At 36.0% G+C, this 26,889-nt stretch overlaps 1 protein-coding gene across 1 annotated transcript in view; it reads right to left on the bottom strand.

Moving 5' to 3' along the window:
• The window catches only part of dennd4c (DENN/MADD domain containing 4C), a 93,891-nt gene that overhangs the window by 47,781 nt on the left and 19,221 nt on the right, over positions 1-26,889 (bottom strand). The window contains 1 exon segment of the mRNA XM_042728407.1: positions 1,586-1,903. Coding sequence (XP_042584341.1) covers positions 1,586-1,890 — 305 coding nt within the window. The 5' untranslated portion in view covers positions 1,891-1,903.

The following is a 26,889-nucleotide window of genomic DNA, read 5'->3' as shown; positions in this document are numbered from 1 at the left end:
ACAACCAGAGGGGTGGGTATTTGAATGACAATGTCATCATTAAAATATTAATGTAGAAAATATAGGCAATTGGGATATAGCAAAAACATTGAACAAAAATGTTTAAACTGAATTAAATAAATTATTTAAAACATTTTAACTATATATATTAATATACATTTATTTATACAATTCACCAGGCCCCATGAGGTATAAGATAAGCTTGCAAATATTATGAACACATTTCTATGGAAATGTGGCTAAAGCCTACTTAATGAATGAATGATAGGTAAAATGAATGAATAAATGACTTGATAAACTATTCTAAACTATTTTTTGTATTATTTTTATTTTATATATTTATTATTTTCTGTCTTTAATTCTTTTAACATGTTTTTTTTTATTGTATATTTATTATTTATGCTTTCATATTTATATTTATATATTCTGTCATGTATGTATTTACATATTTATTTATGCATTTATTTATTTTTACTTTTATGTATGCAACAAGGAAATGAGGGAATCCTCCCTAAGGCTACTTCCATATTAATACCAGTAGTAATGGGATATTTGCTAAAAAAAAAAATTCATGCCAGAAGAATATTGTGAAAACTTTATTATGGCTGTTCCTCAGTATCATCTCACTGAGCATCTATGAAGTTTACGCATATGTATCAAGGTGACTGAAAATTAAGAAAAGAAATAGTTCACCACGCATATCCTTAGTTAACACAATCCTTAGAACACCGGCATAAAGCTCTCCTAAAAAACATAAGCACCTCCAGCTATAAGCGAAAATGTTCACCTCTAGCTATTTGTGAAGCATCAACCATAATTTACACATAATATGGCTAGGACCTGAAGTCACTCCAAAACAAATCAGAGAAGTAATCAAGCTTACTCTTTAGTCTACAAAAAAACAATGGTAAGCAAGCCCACCTAAGTATCATAAAAAAAGACAGAATACAAACAAAAAATAAATAAAATGTTGCAATATTTAAATATGATAAGAAATTCATGTGTGGGAATAAATATAAAAGTAAAGTAATATATACATAAATAAATATAAAATAAATAAATGAATTAATAAAAAACTAAAGCATTAAAAGTAATGAAAAAATAATAAATAAGCTATGCCAAAAAATAAATTCAATACTATATATATATATATTTTTAAAAAGTAATAAATTATTTTTAAAACTAATCATCAAGTCAAGTTAAATAATAAAATAAATATTTATCCAGAACAACTTCTATTTATTTTCATTGCATCATATTCCAGGATAAGTCACAGTGCCATGCATATTTTACTAGGCTACTTGCAATGCTGGTAGTTGGTAGTTATAAGTTAGTTTTTTTTTTTTATAATCACCTTTGTGCTTTTTGTCATAATTTAAAAAGGTGTGTAACGTACAGCTGTAAGATTATAACAAGAATTTCCAAACCAGCCTGAAAAAGCTTGATTCAGACAGATCATGCAGACATTCCCAATTCAAACAAAGTTGTAAAAACCTGTGACTCATTTTGACTTCTGTTTGAATAATAAATATCAGTTTAAGAGTACTGCTACACAGAGGAACCCCCATTCACCCTACAAACTCACCCGATGTCAATGAGTGGGGGCTTCCCACGACCCCTCTTGTAACACAGGAAGAGTTCTGGGCTCTTGAGGCTGCCATGGTTGAGATTGGCCGGTTGGCCACTGTAGGTACTCTCAATGCATGTGAAACCTTCAGGCACAGTTTCTCCGGCAGACTTGTTGATGACGGCAAGGTCTGTGATGGGTGCCTTGGGCCCACTGGACTTGGCTTCATTAGAGGTCTGTGATTGCTCTAGTGGTGTGGACTTGTCAGTCAGGCCAGACACAACAAAATAGTCTGTCACACGGTGACCCTTATCCTCAATCATGGGCTGGACGGACCTGTTTGGAGAGAAAGAACTGTTGATTTTTGTGTTTTTATAGGTTTCAAATCATATTTGGAAAGTTTTTTTTTTTTTTTTTTTTTACTTTTCTTTATCTTGGACACTCTTATTTGTCATTCCCCCAATTCCAAACATTCACTAAATGTATAATTTATATTTTTAGAGCATACACTGCCATACCAAACTGTATCAACTATCAAAAAATCTGAAAATACACAACACATTCTAAGCTGAGCAGATGCCAACGAATAATAACCAAAACTGTAGCTGATCACAGCATCCTGGCTGAGGTCATAATTGACCGAATGGTGCAGGATGGGGACCACTGACAGTTGAACATTCAGTTTTGGTAATACTGCCATCAAAGATCACTGAAACACTGAAAACACAGACTAAGGTGAGAAGCACAGAGAGCTGCAGAAGCACATAGATGTGCATTCTGCGTGAATGGCCACCTCAGCAATATGTTCTACATGTGTTCCTTCATCGAGTGCGTCACCACGTGAGCGGTTCATCACAGGCGTCTTTGTGCATTCAGATCATTCTTTTCTCTTAACTGTTATCATTAGCAGATGATCAACGTGTCTAATTCTAACATTTAGTAATATTTCTATTCAAAATTGTGATTCCTTGACTCGTTTATAAAAAAAGGCCTAAATTGTGGCAAAATACTAAATTCGAATTAATAAAATCTGTGAAAAATTGCCCAGCCCCTACTTGCCATAAACAGAAGCACAATTGCAGAAGTCAAGGCCCTTTGATTAAGTAAATGGCACAGGATAGTGTTTTCACAATAATGATATGATATCAGAATAGAATATTGCATTTTGTTAGATATGGTTGTAATGACCCCAAATTTTATATGACATGAATTCACAATTCTTAATACCAATCTCTATAGCGCTTATAGAAAAAAATAATAACTAACCAAACTTAATGTAGTAAGCAAAAAGTTATCCAAAGTTACAGAAAAAGATCTGTCAGACAATAGGTGCGCGAGTCTCAAATATTCTTATTTTGTGTGGTATTGAGCTTGAATTGTTTAAAGTAACTTGAAAGTTAAAAAAAAAGGGCAAGGCTAAAAACTGCATAAGAAATATATCAACTTTAATGGTAACATCTGGAACATCATGTGAGTATAATCGCCCATGGTCGGCAAAATTCCCATGGGTTTGATGCGTCTACCGGTTTATTACACAACCCTAGTATATACTGTGCGTTTTAGAACTATGTACTTCCATAGTTAGCTCTAAAACAGCTGTTTTATTGAAACCAAGCGGCCAAAATGACTCGTTGTCTACTTTCCTCTTCATTACATAACAGATTAATATATCAGCACGAAGTCTGTCTGCACAGACACTGATCAAACCTATGTGTCTCTTGGGCCTGCCAATTGGTGCATGTTATGGAATGGAAAGATACTACAACAGGATCAAATGGAATAAAAATTTATTTCAGATGCCTGCTAAAGTTTTCCAAAAGGTGTGCGCCTCTAAGAAACACATTGTCTCTGATACCTTTTGAAGCATTCAAACATTTGTGAGGTGGTTGTAATTTCCAAACAAAGTGCCTGATCATGTCAGTTGTTGCATAATTATTTATTTCACAACTGGACACAAGCAAACTCAGCCTGAATTGAATTCACTGTATTGGGATAAATTATTGTTTTGATATGTAAAGACCTCATGTATAAAATCAAAATTATTAATTATTTTTATGTGCCACTGCTAAATCAAGCCAAAGACTGAATGGTACACTTTACATTGTTCCATTTAGTTTAACCCTAAATGGAACAATTTGGGGGGGGGTATGTCATATAATAAAGCAATCCCATGGCACACGGAAGCACTGAAATAGCCTACAGGGTAAAAAAAAAAAAAAAAAAATTAATAATTAAACGCTGCGTCATCAGTGTGGTATTGTATCAGACATTGGCACTTAACGAAAATCAAGCTCAAATGGAGTTAATGTTTATGACAAGCGAATGACAGAGATCTGTGTTTTTTTTGTCAATAGTATGGCATCTGAGGCAGAAAGTACATCGTATTATACGCTTTCATCAACTTTTACAGGTTATATAACGTTTACTGTAGTTCTATGGATGCTTAGTTTTTCTTGTTGTTTAATACACTTGGCCAAAATCTCTTGATATAAATGATTTGAAAATGCGATATGCACAGTATATTTTTTAAAAACGTACAAAAAGCATATTTGGCTACAACTAGATGGCAAATAGCCTACAATGTTCTCCATTCTTCAAACACACAAAAACAAACATTGACCTTAGTTATTTATTTATCCTTGTATTGCAAAAAAGCAGAGATCTGTCTCCTCCTGTGTGCTGCGCATCAATCTGAATGGAGGCGGGGTGAAGTTACGAGGTTTCGCTGAGAGCTTGAGGATCCTATGGCATTACGAAGTTTTATTATTGGTTAACTATTTGTAAAAACTCTCTGATTTAAAATAATAACAAAATATAACAGAGATATTAAGTTTGGATAATTTTTTCATGGCACACCTGATTGGGCTAGGGTATGGCAACTGCCATACTCTGCCATACACTTTCGTGACGTAATGTCGCTTTGACTGTCATGTAGAAGTGGGCTGCATATCTCACAGGCTCAGCAGAAGTGCGCATCAAGGGCTCAAAGCGGTCGGAAAAGGGGACACTCGCGAGCACCCTTCTGAAAAAGCTAAAATGATGAATGGGACACCCTACGGTCCCCCTCGTGGACTTAACAGAGCATTAACAATACAGCCTAGGGCACCATATTTGTGTACTGTTACACCTCTAAATTATATTGGTATATACCTCATTTTGATGTAACAGTTCAGTAAGATTTTGGTACACTCAGCAAACATTCTCCATGGTAAAGAAAAAACCTTTTCACAACTTCCAGGCAACTGAAGAATACTCTCCAGGAGGTAGGCGTGTCACTGTCAAATTTTACAATCAAGAGAAGACCTCACGAGAGCAAATACAGAGGGTTCACAACAAGAAAAAAAAAATGCCAGACCACGTCTGGAAAGGCATTCTTTGGACGGCTGAAATTAAGATCAACCTGTTACCAGAATGACGGGTAGAAAAATGTAAGGAGAAGGCTTTGGAACAGCTCATGATCCAAAGCATACAAACATCATCTGCGAAACATGGTGGTGCAGTGTGATGGCATGAGCATGCATGGCTGTCCAGTGGCACTGGGTTATTGGCGTTTATGATGACATGATTCGATACAATTGATGACAATTCTAAAGTATATAGAGATATACTCTCTGCCCAAGTGTTCAGGCAAGTTGATTGAGCGACGCTTCATAGTACAAATGGATGATGACCCAAAACATACAGAAAAAAGCAACCCAGGAGTTTTTTTGAAGGTAAAAAAGTGGAATGTTCTGGCCAAGTCAGTTTCCTGATTTCTACCAGATTGAGCATGCATTTCGCTTGCTGAAGACTAAAAAACATAAAAGGCCGAAAGACCCACAAACAAACAACAACTGATGTCAGCTGCAGTAAAAGGCCTGGCAAGGCATCACAAAGGAGGAAACCCAGTCCGATTTAGATGACTGTCCATTAGTTCCAGACTGAAGGCAGTCATTGCCTGCAAAGGATTCTCAATAAAATATTAAAAATGAACATTTAATTTATGATTATATTTATTTGTCCAATTACATTTGAGCCCTGAAAATGGGGGAACAGGGTACAAAAAAATGGTTGTAATTGACCCTATCGGTAAGTCCCATCCCTTGAATGCAGATGAGCCAATGGCAGTCGGGTTTCAGTTACACGGGGAGCGGAACTCTGACATCTTTAGGTTTTCAGCGACATAGAGAAACACCGGAAGATCCGAAGCTTTCATCAATTTGATGATGTTTATGCTATGAAAAAAAAAAATTAAAAAAAAAAAAAAAAACAATGTGTCTGTGATACTTGTAAAACTGATTCCAGTTATCCTGAGAGGATGGGCAATAGAATTTAAATACATTTCCTAAACCCAAACAAAACAGAGAAAAATGTCCCTAAGCATTCAACCCCAATACCAATGAAGTCAAAAAACATTCATTTTCTGGTTGTAATACACTCATTAAGTTACAATTATCATGCTGCTCAAAGCATAACGTTAATGTCATCTCGTGTTTCAGCAAGGTACAGTATCTCTTGCTAAAACCAGCTAACATTAAAATTAGTTAGTCAATGCTATTAAAAACCTAATAGCAAACTGTTCTCACATCATGTACAGTGTAAGTTAAAAACACATAAACGAAGGGCTACCATTTCAGTGCCTCTCCATATTAAAAAAGGAAAATGTATATTAATTTAGTCGTACTCTACATCCGCGATCCTGCATGTTGTCATCTGCGATTGTGATGACCGTTACAGGAGACTTCTCCCCACTTGCATTGTGACCTGTAAACCCTCGCTTCAAGTTACCCACCCATATTATTTAAAAAAAAAATTATATGGAATATTTAATTCCGACTTGAATGGTGGCACTTCTATGTCCAAAACTGTGCTAAATCATAGTGCGACAAGGTTTTCACACTGACAGATTTCATTGTATGTCATTTGTTTGTCTGAGGGAGCAACAGTAACTAAGAGGGGGCAGGGCTTACCGATATGTCAACTGCCAAGCATTTTTGTTTATGTTATATTTCTTTATGTTATATAACCCCTTGAATGCACTTCAGTTCTTGATTGTTTTATTTTTAATTCTGTTCTGGTGGCATACAAAGCCGAAATTATGAAAATTGTGTCAGTGTCCAAATATATATGAACCTAACTGTAATCTCTACTAAACTCAAAACCTCTACCTCAATCACTGGCGAGTGAAATCTAACAATTTATTAGCCCAATGTCTAATGATGAACATTGTTTAGTTGCTTAGTGCAAAATGTAGTTGCATACACAAGTGATTTTACTTGCAATGAACAGGGGTGAAATGTGTGAAAATAATTAAACTTGGAGCTCTCAGCTATCCTTATCCCCAATTCAATTTGACACAATAGTTTGGCCCTTTACTGTTACCACAGCAACAAGCTTCAACCCTCACTGTACACAGACATACAAATGTTTTGTTTATTTTCTTTTTCTGCTTCTCCCTGAAGCCTACATGCTCAGTCGAAACAAAAGTGAGCAGAAAGTGATTTAAAATATATGTGACCTTATACATACCTTATATATTAATATTACACATTATAACATCTTCTCTAAGTCTCTCTATTTGTGGACAGAAGATCAGACCACACCATGATCTTTCAGAATGGGAGTTTCCATCCCTAAGAAACAGTTCATACCCTAAACCAGGATGGTTTGTCCGGGCTGAGCATTGTAGAACAGATGCCATCCAATAAATTGCAATAAGCTTTGTGCTTTGCTACTTTTGATATGAAAACAAAGTTTCAGATTTCAAACTCTTACTATGTTATTACAGTATTCAAACAATTAATAGCATTTTGGCACTGTTTATTCAAATTCATATTATTATTCTTTAGCTTGGGTTAAAACGAAATACATTTACTTGGTTGGGAACATGCAGCTACGCTAATTATGTCCCATTTGTTTCTCCGTTTCTGCCTCGGATTTACACAAACTTCAGTCTGGATCCCAGAACACCTGAGAAAAGATGTTGCCAAGCCCTCTCAGAGGACCTCAGATGATGCCAACCCTGAAACAACATACAGAACTACCAATTGACCTCAGATGATGCCAACCCTGATTACATACATTCTGGCCATAGTGTACTAGGGGTTGGGCTGATAGGACGTTGCCATCGTCCATCGCCGATGGGCTGACAGAAGACGATATTAATTTTGTTAACGATGTTAATTTTGGAAAATTTTCTTAATTCTTAATGTTTTCCTAGGGCAGCTATGGCCTAATGGGTACAGAATTGGACTTGTAACCAGAAGGTCGCAGGCTCAATTCTCGGTGCTGGCAGGAGTTGTAGGTGGGAGGGAATGAATGAACAGCACTCTCTTCCACCCTCAGTACCCATGGCTGAAGTGCCCTTGAGCAAGGCACTGAACCCCGAGTTGCTCCCTGGGCGCTGGATATATAGCTGCCCACTGCTCCGGGTGTGTTCTTTCATGGGTGGTGTTCACTATCTCACTGCTACACCCACTGTAGTGTGTGTGCACTTGGATGGGAGGTTAAATGCAGAGCACCAATTCCGAGTATGAGTTACCATACTTTGCAAATGGTCACGACTTTCATTTTTTCACTTTAAGTATGGGAGCTCTATATCTGTAGCTACTTTAAAGGTTGAAGGAATAGTACCAGTGATAAGAGAATAATGTATGATTTGAGTTATCATTGGGTAACAAGGAAGGTAAACTAAACTGTAAGATGTCTTTTTAAAGAATAACTGAAAAATGTTTTATTTGAAGGTACAAAGTCAATCACAAAAAAAAACAAAAAAAAAAAAACACAACAACACTAAAATCAAGCAACAAGGCAATCAATTTGATCAGTTATATATTCCTAATAAAGTGTCATTTTAGCACACTGCAAAATCTAGACTATTCCACATTCAGCTAAGTAACACAGATTAAAAAATCTAAGAACAAAACGTACTAATAAAATATGTTTTATTCATGGGGATGGACACATAAACTAGCCTCATTATGAAGACTCTAATTAAATGGATGACAACTTATTTATATTCTAAGGAATACACCACACATTTGTTTGCCCTGATTTTCCACCAATTTACATTTACATTACATTACATTTACATTTAGTCATTTAGTATTCGCTTTTATCCAAAGCGACTTACAAATGAGGACAATGGAAGCAATCAAAAACAACAAAAGAGCAATGATATATAAGTGCTATAACAAGTCTCAGCTAGCTTAAACGCATATTACATGTAGCAAGGGCTTTTAAATAATATAATAAATAAAAAGAAAACAGATAGAATAGAAAAAGAATAGAGCAAGCTATTGTTAGAGGTCTTTTTTTTATAAATGTATAATAAATTAAATGAAAATAGATAAAATACAAAAAGATTAGAAAGGTAGTTAGATTTTTTTTTTTAAAGAATAGAATTAGAATAGTGAGTGCTAAAAGTTAGAGGGTCCAATAAAGATGACAGAGATGTGTTTTAAGCCGATTCTTTGAAGATGGCAATGGACTCAGCTGCTCGGGATTGAGTTGGGCACGTCATTCATTTAATTTAAAAGTTTGTAAAAGTGACTTTGTGCTTCTCTGGGATGGCACAATCAAGCAACATTCACTTGCAGAACGCAAGCTTCTAGAGGGCACATAAGTCCTGAAGTAATGAATTTAGGTAAAGGGGTGCAGAGCCAGTGGTGGTTTTGTAGGAAACAAACATCAATGCCTTTTTATGCAATTTTATGCAAGCAGCTATTGGTAGCCAGTGCAAATTGATAAACAGAGGTGTGACGGTGCATTCTTTTCGGCTCATTAAAAATTTATCTTGCTCGCGCATTCTGGATTAATTTTAAAGGTTTGATAGAAAATGGCTGGCTGAAGACCTGACAAGAGAGCATTGCAATAGTCATCTAGCCTGGACAGAACAAGAGCTTGAACAAGGAGATGCAGCATGTTCCGCAAAGAAAGGGTCTGATCGTTCTTAATGTTGAATAAAGCAAATCTACAGGACCAGACAGCAATGTGGTTCTGAAAAAGTTAGCGATCATCAATCATAACTCCAAGGTTTCTGGCTGTTTTTGAAGGAGTTATGGTGGATGTGTCTAACTTGATTGTGACTTGTGCAAATGAACGGATGAAACGATGGGTTTGATGGAACCACAAGCAGTTCTGTCTTGGCAAGGTTGAGCTGAAGGTGATGGTCCTTCATCCAGCAAGAAATGTCTGTTAGACAAGCTGAGATGGAAGCTGTTGGTTTGATGGAACCACAAGCAGTTCTGTCCAGACCTTCTATGATGCCATGTAGACAGAGAAGAGAAGTTGTCCAAGAACTGAGCCCTGATGCACCCCAGTAGTTAGATGTTGCGACTTGCGATTTACAGTCTGGAGAAGTTGAAATTAGTTGCCAAATGTCAGAGCCAGTCTGCAGATTTGAGTTGACATATCTAATAGAAAATCATGTATTGTATGATGGTCACAGACTCAGATTTTTAAGCTACAGACTTTGATTCCATCCAGACAGAGGACATCAAACATATATTTTTTTTTTACTGATTTTAGAACATATATTGTTTTCATTTGTTATGTGTCTCCTAGCAACAATGTGCACGTTTCTGGTGTGACTATTTTTGTTTGTGATCGGAATTAAAGTCTGCTAGTGTGAGATCCTCAGTCGTTTAGTGTATGATGGACAGTTTTCCTTTGTGACCATTTACGAAGTCTGTAAGTGTGTATTGCCTGGTGTGTTTTAACAATCTGTTCAAATTGTAAAAGTCACATAGTGTATTCCAGGCTTTAGTTGCTTTTTTTCCCTGGACATATATGACAGGTTTCTAATGGATCCTTCTTTGAATAGACGCATGTCGTCTATCATCTTTTGGGCATAAACTACAGGTTATGTCTAGATATTTTCATCTTAAATCAAGAAAAGTTAGAAGTTATTAAAATATTTTAAAAATATTTTATTAACTTAAAGTGACAACATCAGTTAATATTTAAAGTCCGTTTATGAAGTATTTACATAGACATTGAATGTGGGAGAGCTTAAAGGGTTAGTTCACCCAAATATTAAAATTATGTCATTAATGACTCACCCTCATGTCGTTCCAAACCCGTAAGACCTCCGTTCATCTTCGGAACACAGTTTAAGATATTTTAGATTTAGTCCGTGTGTTTTTAGTGACTCAATTTCATGTCGTTCCAAACCAGTAAGACCTCCGTTCCCAGAAAGGTAATAAAAACATCATCAAAGTAGTCCATGTGACATCAGAGGGTCCGTTAGAATTTTTTGAAGCATCGAAAATACATTTTGGTCCAAAAATATCAAAAACTACGACTTTATTCAGCGTTCTCTTCTCTTCCGTGTCTGTTATGAGCGCGTTCACAATACTGCAGTTTAGTGATATCCGGTTCGCGAACGAATCACTCGTTCTAACCGGATCTTCTTGAACCAGTCTCACCAAATCGAACTGAATCGTTTGAAACGGTTCGCTTCTCCAAAAAGCATTAATCCACAAATGACTTAAGCTGTTAACTTTTTTTTGATGTGGCTGGCACTCCCTCTGAGTTCAAATAAACCAATATCCCGGAGTAATTCATTTACTCAAACAGTACACTGACTGAACTGCTGTGAAGAGAGAACTGAAGATGAACATCGAGCCGAGCCAGATAACGAAAAGAAAGATTGACTCATTCTCGAGTCAAGAACCGTTTCTGTCGGACGCGTCCGATTCGAGAACCGAGGAAGCTGATGATACTGCGCATGAGTGATTCAGACTGACACACAGCGCGTCTGAACCGAACTGGTTCTTTTGATGATTGATTCTGAACTGATTACTAATGTTATGAGCGCGGGTAAACCGAAGGCTTGAATCAAGGGCAGTCATCGCCAATGAAGTCATTACGTTGAGCGCAAAAGAACTGGTGTTGAACCGTTTTTCTTCAACCAGTTTATTGAATCGAACTGTCTGAAAGAACCGGTTCGCGGAAAAGAACAGAACTTCCCATCACTACTAGTGATCCGAAAACCTATGCAACCGGTTCTTGACTCGAGAACGAGTCAATGTTTTGTTCGTTATCTGGCAGCTTCACAGCAGTTCAGTCAGTGTACTGTTTGAGTAAATGAATTACTCCGGGATATTGGTTTATTTGAACTCAGAGGGAGTGTCAGCCACATTAAAAAAAGTTAACAGCTTAAGTCATTTGTGGATTAATGCTTATTGGAGACGCGAACCGTTTCAAATGATTCAGTTCGATTTGGTGAACTGGTTCAAGAAGATCCGGTTACAACGAGTGATTCGTTCGCGAACCGGATATCACTAAACTGCAGTATTGTGAACGCGCTCATAACAGACACGGAAGAGAAGAGAACGCTGAATAAAGTCGTAGTTTTTGCTATTTTTGGACCAAAATGTATTTTCGATGCTTCAAAAAATTCTAACGGACCCTCTGATGTCACATGGACTACTTTGATGATGTTTTTATTACCTTTCTGGACGTGGACAGTATACCGTACATACATTCTCAATGGAGGGGACTGAAAGCTCTCGGACTAAATCTAAAATATCTTAAACTGTGTTCCGAAGATGAACGGAGGTCTTACGGGTTTGGAACGACATGAGGGTGAGTCATTAATGACATAATTTTAATATTTGGGTTAACTAACCCTTTAAAGGGAGCACACTGAGCCTAATTGGAGCGGCAACAATTTGTAATAAATTTCATGTAATATTTATTAAAATGAAAAGATTTTGCAAAATAAATAAATCTAAGTCATGTAATAAGTTCATACATATTTAATATGAACAACTATAATTAACAATATAATAATAATAATAATAATAATAATAATAATAATTCATTTTATTTATGGGCGCCTTTCAAGTCACTCAAGGACACCTTACAGGTACAATAATAAAATACATAATTTAAGAAGAAGAAAAAAAAAACAATACAACACAATAAAAATAATACAAAGAAAAAGCAATACCCAATAACATAACTAAATCATTTAGGATATGGTAATCTAAAAAAAATCAAAATCTAAAAATTGAGAGACTAAAACTATTACGTATGTCCTGAGGTAGAGTATTCCAAATCTTTGGAGCAATACAACTAAAGGCTCTACTTCCCATGGTAGTCAAATGTACAGATGGTACAACAAGAGTCACAGAAGCAGAAGACCTGAGAGATCGGGTAGGTGAATACACATGAAAAAGTTCACTCAGATATGAAGGTGCTAGATTGTGAAGAGCCTTATAAGTGAAAAGTAAAGTCTTAAATTGAATTCGATATCTAATTGGAAACCAATGAAGGTGCCTTAAAACTGGAGTTATATGCTCATTCAATGGTGTTTGTGTAATGATCCGAGCCGCTGAATTCTGAACCATCTGAAGTTTATGAATAAGTTTCTGTGAAATACCACTGAGAAGAGAATTACAGAAATCAACATAACTAATGCATGCACCAGGAAAGTAGTGCCATAAGCAGAAAGATATTGCGGAAGATGATTGACATTTTGCAGATAATAATATGCTGACCGTGTAATATTATTTACATGTGCCTCAAAAGACAGAGTGCTGTCAAGGATGACACCCAGACTCTGAATCTGTGAAGGAGGAGAGATAACAGAATCGTCAATAGTAAGTGTAAAACTTCCACGGTTACGCAGTTTTGATTTAGTACCTACTGATATTATTTCAGTCTTCTCATCATTAACTTTGAGAAAATTGCATATAAACCATGACGTAATTTCAGAAAGACAAAGCAAAAGGGAAGAAGGCGGTTATACTGAATTAGGCTTCAAGGAAATATAGAGCTGAGTGTCATCTGCATAACAGTGAAAATTTATATTAAATTAATGGAAAATCTGTCCTAGAAGCAATAAATAAATCAGAAGAGGGCCCAAAACTGAGCCTTGAGGCACACCACTGGTTATCGGAGATATCCACGGTTTAATTTTTTTTTTTATCTGAACGAACTGAGTCCGACCAGATAAATATGATTTAAACCAATCAAGGGGAAACCAGTGATTCCAATAGAAATCAACCTCTCAAATAAAATACTATGTGAGATAGTGTCAAAAGCTGCAGTTAAATCGAGAAGAATGAGTTTTGATAAAAGTCCAGGATCCACAGCCATTAACAAATCATTTGTGACTTTAATAAGTGCTGTCTCCGTGCTATGATACGGACAATAGGCAGACTGAAATTGCTCAAACAAGGTATTCTCCATTAAATGAGTATGTAGCCTACCTGCTGAGCGACAATTTTTTCCAGTAATTTAGAAAGAAAATGTAAATTAGAAATGGATCAAATGTTTTCTGGGTTATTATGATTCACACCAGGTTTCTTAAGTATGGGAGTTATATCTGCTACTTTAAAGGATGAAGGAATAGTACCAGTGATAAGAGAAGAATGTATGATTTGAGTTATCAGTGGTAACAAGGAAGGTAAACAAAACTTAAGATGTGTAGGAATAGGGTCTAACTGACAGGTAATAGATTTTTGGACACATTCCACTTTCATTTGCCGTAGTCAAATAAAAACTAGAAAAAGAAGTTAAAGTGGAAACATCCTGAAAAGAGAAGAATAAACCATATGCCCCATTATTTGGAGTTAAATTCTTATGAATAGTTTTAAGTTTAGCACTAAAATAAGTCATAAAAGTATCACATAGAGTATTAGAATGTGAATGTAATGAAAAACATCTGGTGGTCTCAAAATATTATTCATTGTAGAGAACAACATTTTTGTATTCCCACCACCATCAAAGTTTTTCAAATTGGCATAATCATTTGTTTTAGTAGTAGAAAGGGCTTCTTTGTAGTCTCTAATATGGTGAACATACATTTCCATGCGTACAATTAAACCAGATCTCATATATAAAAGCTCAAGTTGATGCCCTTTGCTTTTAACTGATGTAACTCAGGAGTATACCATGGAGCAGTATGAGCAAATGAGACAGTCCGAGATCTGCCAGGTGCAACAACATCTAAAACATTCTGCAGCTGGTCGTTGTAGTAAGAAGTCAACTCATCCAGGTCATGTGAACTACAATTAAAAGGTGTTCTTCCAGTGCGACAAATAAGATCAAGTATGTGACCTTTTGAATGAGTATTAAACAATAAAAATATTTATTCTTTAAAAATTACAGCAGTGTAAAACCACAGACCAGCAATAAACCGACAATTTATAATATTATGTATTTAAAAGTACAAGCCAGTAATGCCGGTAAAGTAACATATTAGCATAGCACACAATCTTATTCAGCTAATCAGCTAACTGTGTTCTGTGCTAAAACTACCTTTTGGATCTAACTGTCATTATTTCCCACATCAAAGCTCTAGTTTATATTAAGACTGCAAGCAATGATGAATGGGCCCTCGCACCCAGGCTCACAGCCAGACAGTGGCTTTAAGAAAACAGCTAACAGTGGGCAATATGAATTTAAAGTGATAAATATAGGAAGAATATATCAAAAGTCTTTTATTTTTGCCAAACTTCCTACTGCCAGCTGGTGGTGCCATGACTGTAACTGAATGCTGGCATGCAGATATCTTCAGACCAGGACTTACAAAACTTCCTGTATCATTGTATTAACAGCATGCTTAAAGGGTTAGTTCACCCAAATATTAAAATTATGTCATTAATGACTCACCCTCATGTCGTTCCAAACCCGTAAGACCTCCATTCATCTTCGGAACACAGTTTAAGATATTTTAGATTTAGTCCGAGAGCTTTCTGTCCCTCCATTGAAAATGTATGTACGGTACACTGTCCACATCCAGAAAGGTAATAAAAACATCATCAAAGTAGTCCATGTGACATCAGAGGGTCATCAGACATCGTAATTTTTGTAATGAACATAGTATGTCAATGAAATAGTGTGTCAATAATGCAAAATGACAATAGTAAACACTAATTTTTTAGTTAAAGGATTTCAGTTTCAGGATCGCGAAAATATGTTTACTAGCATTACCATTTCCATGTAAAATGTTGTATGCCAAATTAACAATTAATTTAACCACCACTTAAATCATTACCTGCTTCAAAATGAATGCTGTTAACGAAATCAGTTGAACCATTTGCATTTAGCACCTACTGTACGAATAAAAACCCTATAACAAAATTATATAAACAATGAATAACTGTACAAGGCGTATGTGTGTATACAAAGCATAAATCTTTCTTTAGATTTCAGAATGAGCACTTTGTCATTTGTTATATTTATGTTGAGGTCATGTCTGTCTGGGGCAGACTGGCCATCCAGCGGCCATTGGCCTGGCTTGTTCATAGTCAAAGAAAAAGTATCAGATTAACTGTGTGTTCACACCGCCACCGTCGAGAGCATCAAAGTGGCCGGAAGTCATTCATTTTCAATGTGAGCCGGCGTCGAGCAGCGGCGAGGAGTGGCGCGGCGCGACTTGGCCATTGAGTGAGTAGTGGAGTGTTGAAGTAGGCCTGGGCGATAAACAGCAGGTTATGACGCGGTTCGGCAGCAACCAGTCAGAACGTAGAAGTCCACCGCTTGAGAGGATTCCAGAGTATGCAGCTCCGACCACATTAGTTCTCAAAACAAAATATAGGACAGGTTGATTATTGCTGTGGCGGGTTTGCAATAATCTATGATGTGTCCCTGTTTGCGTACAGGGACATAAAAAATTAAAAATGATACGTGGACCAAGGTGTCTGAGATTGTTCATGTTCCTGGTGAGTTGCTGATGTGCAGTAATGATATAGGAATAATAATCTAATGATATCATAAATAATAGTACAGTAGTCCCAGTTTAATTTTAAACAAATTTCCTTGATTATACTTTAACATTACTTTATAACATTAAGTAATGTTTATACTTGATTATATTTACTTAAGTAACATTTTCAATGCAGGACTTTTACTTGCATCAGAGTATTTTTATAGTGCTTTATACATTATTAGGTAAAGGACCTTAATACTTCGTCCACAACAATATTTAATGAGGTTAACTTATAACGTTACCCTCATTGTGGTTAGTCTGCACAAGTTTAACAAGTTTGTTTGCTTTGTGGCTGCTTTAAATACAAGATAAGCATTCGATCTACGTCAGAGCGTCAGAGCGCTCACGAATCTTTCTGCATTAATATTCAATGAATTCGTAAAGAGACAGCAGCGATTTTACAATGGGAGCATTTGAGAGCTATTGAAATTTGTATTGGTTTGAATGTAATGGTGCCTGTTGGTCTCTACTGGTAATTGGTCACCTTCTATGCATGGCTTTTATTAAAGTCACTAAATCCTAATGTAATATCTCCCAAAACACACTACAGGAAACAATTATTTAATGTTTTTAATTGTTAAAAGTTGTTGGTTTGTAATGTTTTTGATGGTATTTGTAGTGGAAATCATTCAGATTTCTGTTATGGTTTCTATTGTTTCTGTCAGCAGGGTCACCATGGGTTTTGTTATGCTATTTGCCATAAATGCGATAGGATCGCTGTAATAATGTGAGATAGTAGCAACTGTTTATAGTTGTGGTGGGCCTATTTGGGAGAAAATCCAAGGTTGTTTTTTACTCCTAGTCCGTCCCTGTTCAAGATGTTCGCTACTGTAATGAAAGTAGCTTTTTAATGAGTAGCGGAAGTTCCCGACATTAAAAAAAAAAAAAAAAAAAAAAAAAAAAAAAAAAAAACTGTTTACATGCCTAGGGTGTATGGATTGTAAGAATGTACAGCAATACTTCAGATTTAAAAATGCTGACTTGTTAGGTGATATTTTCTCATTAAATTTGTACAATTTCCTGTTAATTCAATGGAATGTATGGGAATACTAGGGAATACCAATATGGTGGCGGCCTCACTTTCACGACGTCATGAGCAATCCAGTTCTCTTTTATAGACCCGTGATTTTAACTAGAAATTTGCTCATTGTGACTCATTTTTGCCACATTTGAACTACAACAGCCAACTACCAATGTATGCTGAGGTAAAGGCAAGCAAAAATATTTTTTAATTAGTAACTTTTACACATTTAATGTTGAATGTGCACACCAGGCCACCAGACAAAGCAGGGCTCGCAAAATTGCTAGTCCGATGTCCCGGGGCTATTGTGTTTTCCATTTGGGCTGTCAGAGAGTGACATTTGCATCTCATTCACAAAGCTAAAATCAGACCATTCTGTTTTTGCTTCAGATTTCAAAATTATACAATCTAATTGCAATCTAAATAAAATGTTTTTAACATCTTTGTTTGGATCATGATTAGAATGCAGTGGTTGCCTCTGATTTTAAACGGAAAAAGCACAGCCAAAGCCTTAGTTTGTTTATATGAAGAGATTTATTTTATTTGTATTATTTAATTATTTGATTTGGGATTTGTTTAAAATTTTCAAGTTAGTTTTATTATTTGGCATTTCAATTTCACAAAGAAATGTGCAGCATTTTGTTGGAGAAATAATAAAAGGACAGCTTTTCATTTATAATTTGTCTTAAATCTCATTTTGATATGAAGAAAAATTGTGAGAAAATTGTATTGTGAAATCAGCATTGTGAATAGTATCATGAGTTGAGTGAATTGTTACATCCCTATATGCTACTAGTTTTTGCTGTGGTATCAAAAAGTATTCTGTTATTTAAATAATAATGAACCATTTTTTTTTTTGCTCATCTGCAAAGTGATCTGACCTGTTACTCAAAATCTGATATGTTAATGCAATATTATTTGAGCCATGGGTTTAGTGATCCGTTGCACCCCTACTCTCTTGACTTGTTATTTGAAGACAAAAAGCAATCCCTGAAGTTTTTAATCATGCCAGATTTTTCTGCAGTGAAGTTCAGCCGTGTTTTTTTTTTTTTTTTTTTTTTTTTTCTCAGGCTACTTAAATTCATTTTGGGCTACCAAAATCTGAAGAATGTCAGGCCGAAGGGCTACCAGCGATTTTGAAATTTTGCAAGCTCTGCAAAGTCAGTACTTTTTCTATATAGCAAATTAACTTCTTGTTTTGAATTATATGTAAATATAAACATAAACAAACAAACAAACAAACAAACTTGTGCACTTATTCTGTACACTTTTTCAAGTTCTAAATGCTAAATGCTATGGAAAAGGTGTTTGAAAACACACTACCTGAAAATATTTGAGTTAATAAGAGCTTTAACTGTAATCAAATAGAACATACAGTATGTAATCCAAATATTTCAGCTCTGAAAACTTTAGATTTTTAAGTTATAAAAAAATAAGATAATCAGTTACCTTACTGCAGTTAGTGCAAGCAAAAAATAATATTATAACAATTCAATACATATGTCCCCATATTTACATGGTTTTTTTCTGGCTGGGTTGTTTGCATTAGCAGGTGGAAAATCTGAAGTGTTTTCAGCCTTATTTGTTCCACATTGCCTAATCTTTCCTTCCTTTTCACATGCAGTGCACAGCCAAGCCCCCTCTGTCTCTGAGAAAAAGAAAGGTCATATTTCCTAGTAATGACACCAGCCCGGCTTGATTCAAAAAGTCAGCCTCCAAACAAATGACAGAGGTAAAAATTAGACTTAATTTCAATATCCAGTACTACCTAACCATTTCAGGCAGTCATACTTTTGTTTCTCTAGCTCCACCTCTAAATCTAGCTTCCTCTCAAAAGTCTCACATTTAAATAAGATTTATCAAGGAATGTTAGCAACACCAGTGTGTACAGAATCTTTTAATTAAAGACATAAATAAAACTTCTGTGCGTTTACATGGAGCATTGTAAAAGTCCAATCCAAATGAAAATGCTCCATGTAAACACCTCAATCGGAATAAAAATGCCCAAAAATGAATGAAATTGTAATTGGTTTGAGAGGGGTGGGATAAACCTGCCATGTAATTGCGTTAAATCGATTACTTTGTGGCATTCTGGAATTTGGGGACACTGACACTACAGTAGAGACTGGGAAATAGTGGAGGTAGAAGTGAAAATGTAAATAATACAGTTAAAAAACAAATTAGAAAGGAGAACGCTTGCTGTGTAATGAACTGCTATATCTGCTCTCAAGACCAGAGTGGAAAAAGGATCTGAAATGAAGCACAATTTTCAGCTTTTCATCTCTGAAACAATACAGTATAGGTGACAGTATAGCTCAATGAAAATAAACTTGACCAAAATTTGCCTTTGTCATTTATTTATTACAGATTCATAATTTCCAATCTGCTTGAATTTATATGTGCTCATGCCATGAATAATGTATGATTACATACACAGCAATGTTAATTTAAGTTCAGCTACTCTTGGTAAGAAATTGTTTATTTGTTCTATTTAAGTACAGTAAAACTTTTTTTGTATCACAATACAGTCCATTTCAGAGCATTTTACAGAGGGTCATATTGTTATTTAATCCCTCAGTGCTAAAACATTAAGAAACTATGGCGATATGATGAGTGTCGATCAACTGGCTGAGATCAAGCCATATTGATTTTATTATTTTACCTGATAGATATATATGTGCAACTTAGTTATTAAAAACTGCAAATGAGAAATCAATTTTGTTCCGTGTGTGGCATGATAGAAGGTGGCTGTATAATTTCTATGTATGTGTATGTGTTCTGGCCACAAGACTGAGCGCTCAAATGAACGCATGGGATTCAAATATCAGTGAGTTTATTCAAAACAAGTGCAAGCAGCTATTAAAAATATGAACGCAAATAAACACAGGTGCTTTTTCCTCTGGTGATTTAAAGGCTATCTGTTGTCATTCGGATTAGATAACGTATCATGTAAACAAATCACAGAATCTTTCAATCGGAATGATTTTAATCTGAATGACAAAAAAAGTGTACTGTACATGTAAACGTGGTAGGAATCCAAGCAAGAATAAGATTTGAGAGCTGCAGTGAATGGGAAGATTTTTGTGAATAAAATCTTAAAAATCAGTTACATTATTTGAAAAAATTTTCCTCTAAACAAAATATTACATACTGTGTACCCTGTGACAGATCCTTGTGATCATCCCCAGTCTCCTCCCAGAACAAAAGGAGCCAGTGCTTTGTGCTGGAGAGACGCTTCTGTGGCTGCAGGACAGAGGCAGAGGGGTGGACAGAAGCCTGGTAGCTTTGTGTCATGCACAGCCTTTCACTGAGCCAAGAATAGGCCCCAGAATGAAACAGCTCGCTTCAGAATGGCTAGGCCTTAGGGGAATGGCACAAAAAAAACAACGCACAATGCAGCAGCACTACAACCATTAGCAGCAGTAATGAGGATTAGTCATAGACCAAATGTACAAACTTGTCAGAATAGAAAACAAAATAAATCACAAGACAAAGAGACATTTAGAAAAGTTCTTCAATAAATTAAGTGGTCTATGAGAATTATAAATATAAAGTGAAACACAAATATAAAAACTTAAAACAAACAATATACATTTACAATATTTGTAATTGCTCATGGTTCAAAAGTTACTAAGCAATGTTTAAAAAAAAAAAAAAAACATTATAGACAGATAACACTATACATTTTAGAACCGCTGGGTAAAAGAAATTTAGTTATTAATATTAAAGGTGGGGTATGTATTTTTCAAAAACGCTTTAGAAAACCGAGTACCAAAACAAACTTGTAGCCAATCAGTAGTAAGGGGTGTGTCTACTCATGATGGGGATGAGAGAGTGCTCAGTGCACAGGACGGACATTAGCCAAGCCGAGCGATGACAGAAAGATAGAGATGGCGGATAAAAAAAAAAGACAAAAACGTCTGCGGAACAAAAGAAGGCTTACAAAAAGGCAAGAAGTAGGACCAGTGTAAATATCGGATCAGGGCCCGTATTCAAAAAACATTTTATCTTGCCACTAAGAGTTCTCCTTAATAGCAATAAAAGTTTTTAGCTAAGAGTTTTCTCTTAAAACCTATTCACAAAGCTGCTGAGACAAATTTTTACTAAGGAATAGAGAGAAGTCTTAAGCTAAGAGTAAGGGCGGGGTTGACCTCGTTGCTATGGATGATGTCAGCGTGCTTACTAACTATGCACACAATGATTGGCTGATAGTCAGATTTATTCATAGAAAAATTGAAGAGTGCAATATTATGTTGCCATACTCAAATAAAGATTTAAAAATAAAACTGCTAATTGCCACATTCAAATAAAGATTTTAAAATGCAGGCTATGTTTCACTAATTAAACAAGTATATGTTTAGCTAATTGTCAGACTCTTACATGTGTGCTTCTCATAATTAGTGAATATGCATATAAACAGCCTTTTAATTAACGGAGTAAAATAATGAAGGCTGATAGTAAGGCATGCAAATGAAAAAGAAAACCAAACTGGACACCAGAACAGCTCTTACTGCTTGCCCAGTTGGTTAATGAAAACAAGGATATAATCAAAGAAAAAATTGGAGTTGGGGAATTGGAGAATTGTTGATTATTCCCTTGAAATTGTAATTGCGATTATTAATTACGATTATCACAATTTACATTGAATGATGTTTATATCATTGTTTGATGCAACTGCATGCTGTATTTTTATATGAAAATAAACAAGCTGAAAACACTAACTGAAAAACTTTGTGCTTTTCTATTGTATTAAGCCTCAAATGTCAACTATACATCGGATTTGTTTCTTCTTTAAATTCTAAAAAAAGTTAAAATATGAATGGTATTATAATGTTATACTAAAAATAAAATTTAAATAATGGGAAAAAGCCTTAAGATAACATGTAGAAAGAAAAAATGCATCTTAAGCATGTAGAATAACATAAGAGGACTTTGAACGATTAATTAATTGTAATCGCAATTAGAAATTCGATTAATTGTACAGCCCTACTTTAAAACCAAAGGTGATACCTTTTTAAAAGCTCATTATCATCAAATGTTTCTAAAATCTTTATATTCTGAGGCAGATTGGAGACAACAGCCATTTCAGCAGAGTCTGTGGCTTGGTCTTAGTGACTTTGGAGTTGTCTTCACTACTCCTAATGTTTCACAGATTTAGAAGCTAGTTTTAGTGTTAAAACGCTTTGTGAAACACTCTTAGAGACATGCTCATTATTTTTAAGATTTTCTCCTAAATCAGCAAGTTATGAGCTACTTTTAGCCTTAAGATGTTTTGTGAATACCACCCAGGTTTGTTTTGGTGATTTGAAATATCAACATTGGCTACCAGAAATCACTTACCCCAGCACTGCGTTAGCAACGCAAAAGGTTGTGGGTTCGATCCCCAGGGAACATACAGGTCCTTCTCAAAAAATTACCATATTAAAAAGTTCATTATTTTCCATAATGTAATGATAAAAATTAAACTTTCATATATTTTAGATTCATTGCACACCAACTGAAATATTTCAGGTCTTTTATTGTTTTAATACTGATGATTTTGGCATACAGCTCATGAAAACCCAAAATTCCTATCTCAAAAAATTAGCATATCATGAAAAGTTTCTATAAGAGCTATTAACCTAATCATCTGAATCAACTAATTAACTCTAAACACCTGCAAAAGATTCCTGAGGCTTTTAAAAACTCCCAGCCTGGTTCATTACTCAAAACCGCAATCATGGGTAAGACTGCCGACCTGACTGCTGTCCAGAAGGCCATCATTGACACCCTCAAGCGAGAGGGTAAGACACAGAAAGAAATTTCTGAACGAATAGGCTGTTCCCAGAGTGCTGTATCAAGGCACCTCAGTGGGAAGTCTGTGGGAAGGAAAAAGTGTGGCAAAAAAACGCTGCACAACAAGAAGAGGTGACCGGACCCTGAGGAAGATTGTGGAGAAGGACCGATTCCAGACCTTGGGGGACCTGCGGAAGCAGTGGACTGAGTCTGGAGTAGAAACATCCAGAGCCACTGTGCACAGGCGTGTGCTTTTGAACCAGAAACAGCAGCAGAAGCGCCTGACCTGGGCTACAGAGAAGGAGCACTGGACTGTTGCTCAGTGGTCCAAAGTACTTTTTTCGGATGAAAGCAAATTTTGCATGTCATTCGGAAATCAAGGTGCCAGAGTCTGGAGGAAGACTGGGGAGAAGGAAATGCCAAAATGCCTGAAGTCCAGTGTCAAGTACCCACAGTCAGTGATGGTCTGGGGTGCCATGTCAGCTGCTGGTGTTGGTCCACTGTGTTTTATCAAGGGCAGGGTCAATGCAGCTAGCTATCAGGAGATTTTGGAGCACTTCATGCATCTGCTGAAAAGCTTTATAGAGATGAAGATTTTGTTTTTCAGCGCGACCTGGCACCTGCTCACACTGCCAAAACCACTGGTAAATGGTTTACTGACCATGGTATTACTGTGCTCAATTGGCCTGCCAACTCTCCTGACCTGAACCCTATAGAGAATCTGTGGGATATTGTGAAGAGAAAGTTGAGAGACGCAAGACCCAACACTCTGGATGAGCTTAAGGCCGCTATCGAAGCATCCTGGGCCTCCATAACACCTCAGCAGTGCCACAGGCTGATTGCCTCCATGCCACGCCGCATTGAAGCAGTCATTTCTGCAAAAGAATTCCCGACCAAGTATTGAGTGCATAACTGAACATAATTATTTGAAGGGTTGACTTTTTTTGTATTAAAAACACTTTTCTTTTATTGGTCGGATGAAATATGCAAATTTTTTGAGATAGGAATTTTGGGTTTTCATGAGCTGTATGCCAAAATCATCAGTATTAAAACAATAAAAGACCTGAAATATTTCAGTTGGTGTGCAATGAATCTAAAATATATGAAAGTTTAATTTTTATCATTACATTATGGAAAATAATGAACTTTTTCACAATATGCTAATTTTTTGAGAAGGACCTGTATGTTAGGTAAAAAAAAATTAGCCTGAATGCACTGTAAGTCGCTTTGGATAAAAGCCTCTGCTAAATGCATAAATGTAAATGTAAATATCAAACACAGCAGCAGTGTTCACAGCCAACAGCATCAGTTACAAACAGTGAGTGAATAGCAAGATGTCAAAGATCATTTATCTGCAAACTGATAAAAAGCTGTAATAAAAATGGCATGTAATGAGTAGGGCTGTGTATTGCCTAGAATCTGGATACTTATCACGATACAGGGGTTGCGATATGATATTTTGCAATACATAGCGATACTGTAAGCAAGGTGATATATTGGGATATTTCTTATTTTAGTAATAGGATCTATTTTTAGGAAAGCTGTCATTAAGAACATACCACCATATGCAAACCTTAGCAATAAATAAATAAATAAAAATTACCCTACCGACCCTACCGCCCCACGCGAGCCTCCTCACACGGGACGCGGCAATCAGCTGAGGTGGCACCCGCGCCATGGTCCCGCGGTGGACGTTACCAAAAAAGCCCAAATGACGGCACACTTCAGCTTTGTACACCGAAACAGGAATTGGGACAATTCTTTCCTCCTCTATTACTTTTTTTTTTTTTATATCGGTATTCTGTTTTTGAGAATCGATACAGTATCGCCAAACAAAATATTGCGATACTCACGTGTATCGATATTTTCTTACACCCCTAGTAATCAGGTACTATTTTTCACTTTCTGACCAACAGGTGGCGAGTGTATCATGACAAAGACAGATTTACAGTTTCACATCAATAAAATAAAGCACTGCTAAAATACAGCCTCCGAAGCATTTTGGCATCTTGCCATGATATGTGTTGGTGCACAATACAAGAACAATCAGCGATATCAAAAAAACTTTTGATAAGCATGAAGATTATCCAAACCAAACTTTGTATAAGGAGTTGGAAAAAGTATTATCCAAAATGAGTCTGACATCAGGGTACTAAACAGTAAATGTTACTTATCCTTAATTACTTTAAAACACAAATAGATCAAAATATATAACTTGAATTAAGCAAATAAACAAGGTAACTGTGTAGGGCAAGCAAGCTACAGCCAATCCAACCAAATCTTTTTACCAAATTTCTATGAAATGTTTTTGGCCACTTCCTTAGTTGGTCAGGCTGGTCTTAGCTGACCAGGCTGGGAGACCAGCTGGAACAACCAGCTAAAACCAGCTTGACCAGCCTGGCCAGGCTGGAAGACCAGCTAAAACCAGCTACTTCCATCTTAAACCAGCTAAAATCAGCCAACCAGCTTAGGTTTTTTTTTTTCAGCAGGGAAATTCCATTAAATTACACATTATGACTGGATTCTGCAATTCCGTCCGTGTTTTCTGAATCGTGGAAATCACAGGTCCATACTAACGTAGCAAACGAGTATGATAACCTCATTGTGAGAGTAAAAGATGGGGATGATGTTTTGTAGTCATCTACTGAGGAATCTGCCGTGGTATGACCGACTCAATGTGCTGCTTCTCTGCCACTCACTGCACAGAACAGATGCCGGGAAAGTCAGACCTCGCACTCGTGGGGCAGTAATGGCAAAATCTTCCAACTGAAACATAGCTAAGGTTTATCCAGAAAAAAGTCGCTGGGTTTGTCAGTATATAACTTTTATGGAAAAAAGCCCCTAAAAGGTTCTGAAAGTTCTTAAATATAGTGCTAAAGTTGTGCACTTGTGTGTGAGACACGGAAGCTGATGGCAGGGGGCAGTGGATATTTTTGGTGGTCAATGTGGATACAGGGACCTGAGTCATCAGTAGCAAACAATGGAGCACACTCCACTGGACAAACTAAGTAATTACACCATTTACAAATTTGTATCTGTGTTAAATGTTATGTAAAAAAATAAAATAATAATAATTAAATCTGTGGCATATCAGCAGCAAATGCGCCAATGAAGAAATATCGGTGACAGGCTGATAAAATTTGGCAAAACGATATATCGGTTAGGCTCTACTTTCAGCTGACTGTGGCTTTATCATTACTGTCAACATCAGAAACAGAATCTACTAAGATTAATCTCATGAAAACAGACAAAAGTTTTCAAAAGTTATAAATATAGAATTTATATTATATTTTTTGATCACAAGGTTATGATCCAAAATCGTAAAGTGCCTTATTATAGTGCCACCTAGTGTTAGGCTGATGTGTCTCTGTGCACCTAAATAAAGCAACAAAGCCTGCAATAAAGGCCTAAAATGTAATCATCGCATTGGCCAATAAAAAAAAATAAAAATAAAAAATTATGCCGACTTGCCTTGCTTACAGTGCCTGCAATAACTTACATGTGAGCACAGAGTGTAAGCAATAAGCAGTTTTGTCATTTGAAAAGTGAAATTCTGTCTGTATAGTCTCAGTGATCTTGGCAAAAATCATGCAGGACTGTCTTTTAGGATTTTTTTTTTTATATATATAAAATGGTGGAAAATTTAGTTTTTTTTCAGAATAATAACAACAGCAAGTGGTGTGTATGCACCTCCTTAATAGTCATAATAAAACTGTTATTATTATTATTATTACTATCATTATAAAAATACAGTCCCCTTTTCAATCTTCAGTAATGGCGCTTTTACACTGCGTGGTACGACTACTGCCGTGACTCCTAAAA

Source organism: Cyprinus carpio, chromosome B7, assembly GCF_018340385.1.
Source record: "Cyprinus carpio isolate SPL01 chromosome B7, ASM1834038v1, whole genome shotgun sequence".
NCBI classification, from domain to species: Eukaryota; Metazoa; Chordata; class Actinopteri; order Cypriniformes; family Cyprinidae; genus Cyprinus; species Cyprinus carpio.
Note: the sequence above shows the minus strand (reverse complement) of the source record. Positions and strands in the feature narration are given on the sequence as shown.